Source organism: Suricata suricatta, chromosome 13, assembly GCF_006229205.1.
Source record: "Suricata suricatta isolate VVHF042 chromosome 13, meerkat_22Aug2017_6uvM2_HiC, whole genome shotgun sequence".
Taxonomy (NCBI): domain Eukaryota; kingdom Metazoa; phylum Chordata; class Mammalia; order Carnivora; family Herpestidae; genus Suricata; species Suricata suricatta.
The window spans coordinates 9,092,818-9,101,424 of NC_043712.1; the positions used below are offsets into that span (position 1 = coordinate 9,092,818).

Genomic DNA, 8,607 nt, shown 5'->3' on the forward strand with positions numbered 1-8,607 from the left:
ACACACACACACACGCACACCAAAGAGATGCCAGCCTTGGTGGTGAGTACGCACAGCAGCTGTGGTGACTAAATAATCCATATGGCTCTAAAGAGAAGTTATGGTTTACTGGGTCTACAGTCACATCCAGTGGTGGAATTCAGACACCAGAACTAAGCCTCGACATAAATGTTTTATCCAAACTCTCTCCTATCTAACCACACCCTGGTGGCAGGTAGGGCAGGGTTTTGCAAGTCTACCCCTAGCAATGGTTTATAACAGGTAAAAAAGGTCCATGTTGGAGGAAATCTTAAATTTTCCATAGGCCCAGAGAAGTTCTGTCCTACTCCTAGTCCACCACTCCAATCCCAGTATTCATTCATGCAATCTCTCCACAAAATACAGAAAATCACATAGTACCTTTACAGAGAGAAAAATCGAAGGCCTGATTTAAACCACTAAAGTCAGCAAAATCAGAATCAAGGACAAAACTCAACCCCCAACATGAAAACAATATGGTGATCTTACACAACAGATATATGCTGAAATGTAAATGCCACAGGTGTGAAGCAGAGCATAACCACAAATGCTAACTGTTCCAGCTTTTAGGTGTCGAAGCCATAGTCTTAATGCTCATTTAAAATAGTTTCCTGAAGCCCAAGTCAACTATTTTTCTTTCTTTCCCTAGTAAAGAAAATATTCTTGTGAAGTTCAGTTTAGTGAAGACTGCTGCACTAGTGTGCACACGTTTACATTCTGAAAAGAAGTGATAACAGTTACTAGCCATGTTGCTGAAATTAGGCCTTAGGGAAAAAAAAGACTAGATGACACAAAGGTCTTAGTACACTTTCATATAGAGAGAGTACTATAAACACTTCTCCTTTGATCTCCAATTAGGTCAATTAATATTCAGAAAAATTCTGTAACCCCACGTTTCAATAATCATAAGTGGTTCAAAAAAACCACTGAGGTTCTAGAAGCTTCTCTAGACCTTTCAATCAATTTTATTTATATGCAAAACCAAGAGAAACTAAAAAAAAAACAAAAAACAAAAAAAAAAACCTCCAAAAAAAAACAAAGCTCCTCCTGATGCTAAAGCTCTCAATTTACTGACAGGCAAATGGCTTCATGCTGCCACTTAATCTCATTTCTTGCATAATGCCCTCTAATTAGCATATCAAAGTGAATTAATACTTCTAGGGCATTAGCAATGGGGAAATCTGCTCCAGGCTCACAATAGCAGTTAAGAGAGAGCCAAGAAATCCTCAAAAACACCACAAACCACTTTGCATTGCAAAACTGTTCAATTTATTTATCCTCTCTCTCTAAACACTTTTACCGCACACTGTTTTACTACTGTTCACCAAACAAAATGATAATTGCCAAAGTTACCAGCATCTGTAATGCCTGTTTAGAATCTTAATTTAGATTATGTTGCAGATAATATCTATATGCAACCATTTGTTCTATTATAAATGTTAATATAGAGACAGTGGAAATGTTGACATTCTCAATTAGTTAATTTGAATTTGAAATAAAATTTTATGGGATTTTAAAATTTATGAATTTTTTAATGTAAAAAGCCACCTGCTGGACTCTGATGCCTAAGAAATGTGCTTTGAAAACTGATGTATCACATAAAACAAAACAAACACACACAAAAAAATCATTTTACCATAACATATGTTGAGTCTCCCAAATAATGGTTTAAACATCATGAGGAATCATCAGCATTAAAAGGATTACATTATATACCAAGTTCTCATTAATATGATCACACAAAAAGGGTTATTGTTCAAAATAGCTTAACATTTTTAAAGCAGGCTGAAGAAAAAAAGTATACAATTTTTAACAATTATTTTTGTCCATAATTAATTTTAATTGTTTTCAGTCCTAATCAGCTACTTTCATGTAATCAGTCCAAAAAAGAAAAAAACAAAACTATGCCAATTCAACTTAATACATTCTATCACAACAATTTTTTGCTAGACATACACTCAAATTTAGTATCAAAGCAAACTACTGTTACCATCAAAGCTACAAACATATTTATGGACTATGTCTATAAAAAAAGAATAAAGAGGAAATTCTGGTTACTATTCTCCCAACAACAGCATTAATTAGAATGAGGTTTAAAGTTACCGAAATTTATTTTCCAACATGTTCTGTGTCTGATCCTTAAAAAAGATAGTTTATTTTTTCAGTGACCTGTTCAAGCATTACTTATTAATTTATGTGCTAAATATAATAACACTATCACCTCGCTATAATAGCGATTTGTTTAATTAACTTCTATAACTTTGTAAAAAAAAAATCTGAGAGCCAGGTCTGGAAAACTTCGGCCAACTTACATTGCACAGTGATGTAAATTATTTACTCTCTTCATACTTAGAGACTCCCACGGCCTACTGAAGTAGAGCAGTGCTTGAAAAGGTCAACATGGGAAGAGGGGTGTGCCAGCTTTGTTAGTCAGTTACTACCTAAATCATGCCGATCACACTGATAAATGGCTAAAACACAAGCCTGCTGAGAAAACAAATAAAACATTATTCTCATAGTGTCAATATTGAAAAAAATAAGTACCTAAAGATGTCCACATGTACATGAGTAGAGGCAAAATAGTCTAACATCTTTATTTAACTTGATGTGTTTGTGCTGACATTTTAAGTATTTAATCTGAATAGATACCTCAATGATATGAGTACAAAATAAAGTGGTGACTGATTTAGGGTGTGGTTCATGAAATGTGGTTTCAATTCTTTATAACCATACTTCATGTAACAGAACTTCATCCTGTAAAATACCACATAAGTATCAAAATATAAATAATCTAAATAAGATGTTAAACTTAAATCTGTCTTGAAAACAGCCTTTTACAAAATTTATAAACTGAAACCTAAAAATACAAGTCAAATTAATTAAAAGGGAAAGAATCATACTATGAAAGATGTATACAGATATATATCATGAAAGCCGATAACACAATATGCTCTTCGGGGAAAATCAGGGCTTCTTTTGTCACTGTATTAATACACTTCTGATTAGGAATAAAATTATGTAAATTAATAAAGTAACATGGTAAAGTCCCAAGTAAAACACCAAAACTGCACAAATCCGTAATAAAATGAACTCTACTAAAACTAAGGCATGAAAGAATTACTTGTACAGATCAAGTTAGTATTGACAAGAAATTTCAATATATTTTTACTGGGGAAAAAAAGCGTTGAAAAATATCCCCATATTTTTAAGATAATACAATACTTGATACTGTAGATCATTAAGTTCTAGACCAGTATGGTAGTTGGATTTCTTCTAGGTTTTCTACAAATATATTGCATATATTATCTTAAAAGGATGAGAGAGGAAAAGTAAGTTAGAAAAACACCAGTCTTTTACATCTTCCCTCAATACCTCCTTAAAAGCTACAGTGAGTTATATGAATCTATTAAAATAGAAAAAAATCAATAAAAATATTCTTGTTACTTTAAGGAAAAAATTGTGATAAAGTAATAATGGCATTTCTAAGATATACTGATTTTATATTTTTTCTTGTTTAGTCACTTAATATTTCCAATGTAAACAAGACATAATGTGTCTAAAATTGACATGAAATGTAAAATGGTAACAGTCCATCAAATTTGCTTCCAAATAATTCTAAAAGGGTGAGAGTTACAGAGAAAACAAGATGGGCCAAGTGTTGCTAACTGCTGAAAGTGGGCAATTAGTTCATGGGGGTTCGAGTTTCTCTTCTCTCTACATGTTTTTTACGTTTCCACTTGTCCATAATAAAAAGTTTTTTATGACTAGAAAATAAATTCATTAAAATACAAGAATGAATCATGTATGGAACAGTGCATTTTTTTAAAAAGTCTGGAACAAATAACGATAATATATTGGAAAAACTGCAAAAGCAACTTAAAAGAATATATGCAATGTATACAATAACATTTATTCTCATATATAACAGTTTTCACCTTTCCTGTTAAATTTTCACATCATGGAATATTTGGTTTTTATACACTGGGAATTAAAGAATTACAGGGTGCTGCACAGTGAAAAAATGAACAAATTTTAATATTCAATCATTAAAAAGAAAAAGAAAACAGAAAAAGAAGGTTCCAGTGAGTCTCTAGGCCTGTAGGGTCTGAATTAAATGGAGAGGTGCTCACTGAGAGCACTGCTCTGTCCCTCTGAAACCTAGTCCTACTGATAACTCTAAAGATAAAAGGTTTAATCATAGATATCATATTCTAAATGCATATAAAACCTCACATAACAAGCTACATTCTTAAATCCAGTTTTGATATCTAAAATTCTATGACTCCTTCTAAAAGGTGGGGGGGTCCTCCAAAAGTAAAGCATTTTAAATAGTCATTTTCTTCTTCTCCTTAAACATAAAAAATACTTCAACCAGCCCAACCAGCCAAGCAGGCCTTTCTCTCCCCCTGCGGACACCTCCTGCAGTAGAGAAGTTCATTAAGTTTTATGATCTTCCCAAGTCAGTCCTCCTTATAAGCCTCACAAAGGCCACAAATCTGGCAAACCATCATGTATGCCATTAGACATTACTAGTAAATGAATGCTATTTAGGGTTTGTGGTGGCAATAAATCAGAGTTTGGTTGGCAGCTATCAACATAGAGTATTTTAACCTACCATTTAGAAAGGAAAAGGCTGTGTTGTTGTTTTATTTTAATACAAATCTTTTTTCACAATAGGATTCAGACTACATACTAAAATGTTAAATTTTCATTAAAATTTTTTTTAAAATACATTTCTTTCTCAAAAAGAACCATTTTCTTCATATGAACTCTCGTAATTAAAGGCTTTGGAAAGAAGGCAGATTTGTGAGGATGGAATATTTTCACAAAGAAAAGTACTTCAATAATCAAGATTAAGGTGGCCAAAAAGATGTGAGGGAATGCACCAAAAGAAGTATGTAGAGGAGGAGACCTCAGAGCATCAGGAATATTTAAGAAGAGATAGATGGTAAAATAAGACTAAAAAGTAATTAGGAGGAAAATCTTAACATATATGCAACTACCTCACTGGTTGCTTAGTCAGTTTAGAATAGACAAATATGTTGATTTTAAAGCCTATAACTTTTCAGTTGCTTCCAAAATGCACAAATATTACAATTCAACTAGTGATGACGTTTCTACCCCCAAAATAATTGTATGATGAATTTTACAAAAGAATACATTTTCAAGAAAAACCAAGCATCGCATAGTAAAAGTATACTTTCCCTACCTCTGAATGGGAAAATAATACAATTGTGGTAGATTACCCATTTATCTGTCAGAAGGGAAAAATACCTTTTCATATCTGGTAGGAGAGAAAAAAGATGTTTCCAACTAAATCCCTCATGTGCATCAGAACTGGCTGTGTTCACTGCCTGATCAGAAACCTCAAAACCTACTGGCAGATCTATAAATACACGGAATTTTTTCAAAAATGATTTTGTCTTATTTTAAGAGAGGCACAACTGAAATGACATTATCCACTGAAGTGACAGTTCTCCCCCCCACCTCCCCAGCAGACAACCCCCTACCCCTCCATTATGCAGAATAGAGTCATCACATAATGTTCCAGTTTCTGTTACAAATGACTAGGTAAACTTTCTCTAGATTACACAGAATTAATCTCTGAATACTATATTATTAGATTAAATAAAATGATCTAAAGAAAAAACATTATGCAATATACATATATTCTACAATGCTTATTTTATAAGTTCATGATGTTTCCACAGCCTTTCTGGGGGAACAGATGTGGGGAGGAAGGGGGAGGCCTGAAATTTGCTGCCCCGCTTTCTTTGCCTTGGTAACACTAATGTCTACACAGATGTTTTATTTCAAATCAAGGATACTGGGTCCAGCGTCCCTGTCTCTTTCTAAGACTAGTTTTGGAGGGTGAGGTGGAGCTGTGGGGAGTAAGGGAAAAAGGAGAGGAGAGAAAGAGCTTCACCCCCATCAATCATTCAGTACTTAAAACCCGTCCCTCTCGAGCTTAGAGAGGCAGGCAGGAAGATGCCTCTGCCCAGACAGCGCCTTTACTCTTTGTCGGCTGTTGGCTTTTTACAAAAGAGATACCGTGCAAACTTGAGTCTGCCGGCCAAAGCATAAAAAGAGGATCTAATTTACAAGTTATCACTGAAAGCCTCAGGAACAATTTTCAAAAGACAAAAATTTCCTTTGTCAACTACCTCTTGCTTCTTAAATAGCAAGAGCCCTACCAAAGCTCTCTCTGCCAGTAATCCCAGACTCTGAAAAGACTTGTTTCTTTTTCGTAACTCACCTTTGACATGAGGCTGACTATACTTTCCTTTCAGAATGGTGTAACTAAGTCTTGTGCAAATAAGCAACTAGAGGACTTATGCCTCCTAATTGAATTCTGCCTGCTGCTAAATGTCTAAACAAGAAAAGCAGTTTGCTGGGTTTGGTTCTCAAGCTGGCTAGGCCAAAACTTTAAAAAGGCAAAAAAAAAAAAATACAAATAACGAGATGGGGGTGATAGGGGAAGAACATCAATCCCCTCTCCCTAGTAATGTAATGCCGTGTAAGTTGAATCAATCTTAATATTCACAACATAGTCAATACCCCAGTGCTTAGCTGTCAGCAGAAACTGAAGTGGAGCCCTGATAGCAAGAAAATCCTTGGACATGAAGCAACATAATTTACTGAGAATTGTATACTTTTAGGCTTCTAAACTAAGAATCTTCAAGATTTAATGTTTGGTGTCTTATTTTATAGTCAGATAAAAATTATCTACCATTTTAAATCACAATGCTTGCTAAAGGTAGCTAAAAATCAACAGAGTAAAAGTTAGGAATTTAAAAGGCTGTGGTTCTCAAAATGTAAAATATACCTTAAGAGGTATCAGTCAACATTTAGAAATGATGAATACTAAGTGAATGAAAAGCAGGAAAACTACTCTTTAAGGATCTCAATACTTTCTGTTAATTATGATCTTAGCATATATTTTAATAGGTGGCAAAACCCTACCATCTTCTCTTGATTACTTTTAGAATCAGAATGGCATTTGAAAATTTTGTTCAAAAGGAGGGCAACTTTCCTACCAACTAACAAGTATATTCTGTGTGCTACTATTGGTACACTCGATTTAAACACAATGGCATTTAATCTTTTAAACAGCATCACGTGGATATTGCTATGTCCTGGACTTTTAAATTTCACTTTTTTGCCTCAAGTTAAAAAACAGCAACTTTATAATACCATTTGGCCCACACACACACACACACACACACACACACACACCAACAGTAAAGCTTGTTTAATGCACTTGTTTGCCATATCCAGTGCAGATAATGCCAAATCGGAACTAAAACATCCAGATTAAATTTCCAATTCCATTTGAGTCGCTACTATCACCTTAAGACTAAAATACGTTCAATTTAAAAAATCTGACAAGAAAATTAAATTGGAATGAATTGCCAGAAATGTATTTAACATGTTCTTGTAGTTTTTATTTCAGCACTTCTGCAAAACCTGTCTTCTCTTGTATTCCCTGCCTCGAACACTTCAAAAATTGTTTAACCTGTAACTGTGAACCTTTTTCTACTTTACAAAATATACTAAACATATTTACAATATAATGATTTCAAGCATAAAATTTAATGAAAGTACTAATAGATGTAATACATTGTATATGCCTAAACACATCATTACCCTTTCTGGCTCCTTAAAAGTAGCCTTCCCAACTAAAACACTAATTCAAACATCCTACTGGAGTCCGTTCAATTGCATCTATTCTTGTATTTGTGGAGCTGAAGCTTAGGGCTGTCTAAGTAAAACAAAGTTCGGGTGATGCTTCTCCCGGGAACTCGGTCCCTGGCATCCAGTCTCCCGTTGCTCCTTTTAAAAACTGACATACAAATGGGGCGAAAGGAGCGGGAGAGGGCGGCTGGTGCTCCAGGCCCCCTCCCTGCCCGCAGCCAGGGGCAGCGGCCTGGGGACAGCGACCCAGCCCCGTCCGCATCTACACTTCATTTTATACCAGGAGCAGAACTGAGAAATCGACTCCAGATTTATTGCAGTTTTTTTCTCAAGACCAGGAGGTGGGAAGGAGAGAATGATCAAAGATGGCGGTGCCCAAAAGCAGCAGCTCTCAACTGGAGAGTGGAAGGAGTAGCTCTGACCCCACCTCGGGGGGTCTCCAGGCCCACAGTGGGGCGCAGCCTCTTACCTGTTTTCTCTTTGATCTCACACAGGACGCTGAAGAGCGCGGGTTTCATTCTGTGACAGTTCAGGGCATGTTTCCTAAAAAACAAATAGCAAAACACAAAGGTATTAGCATCACCTATGGAATAATATGGCGCCTTCCTTTAAGTTAGACCCAAGATTTAATTCCGGCCCTCTATCTTGGAAGGCTCTCTGGAACCACGGCAAGTCAACAGAAACTCAAGTTGACTAGTTAGCGACGGCCCGCAAGCTCCGGCGGCTAAAGCTCCAGCCCCAATCAGGCGCGACCCATCTGCCCGGCAGGCAGCAGCCTCGGCGACCGCAGGGCGCGAACCCGCGCGGGGAGCCTGGACACCGGGACCGACGGTGGCTCCCCGGGGGAGGGCACGGCGCGGAGGGGCTCCCGCGTCCGCCCTCCACCGGGGGAGC

At 36.2% G+C, this 8,607-nt stretch overlaps 1 protein-coding gene across 1 annotated transcript in view; it reads right to left on the bottom strand.

Annotated features, from left to right (window-relative positions):
• The window catches only part of PBX3 (PBX homeobox 3), a 216,260-nt gene that overhangs the window by 207,098 nt on the left and 555 nt on the right, over window positions 1–8,607 (bottom strand). The window contains exons 2-3 of the mRNA XM_029921078.1: window positions 8,398–8,592; window positions 8,183–8,256 (exon numbers count right to left, since the gene is read on the bottom strand). Coding sequence (XP_029776938.1) covers window positions 8,183–8,256; window positions 8,398–8,592 — 269 coding nt within the window. The remainder of the gene's footprint in view (window positions 1–8,182; window positions 8,257–8,397; window positions 8,593–8,607) is intronic.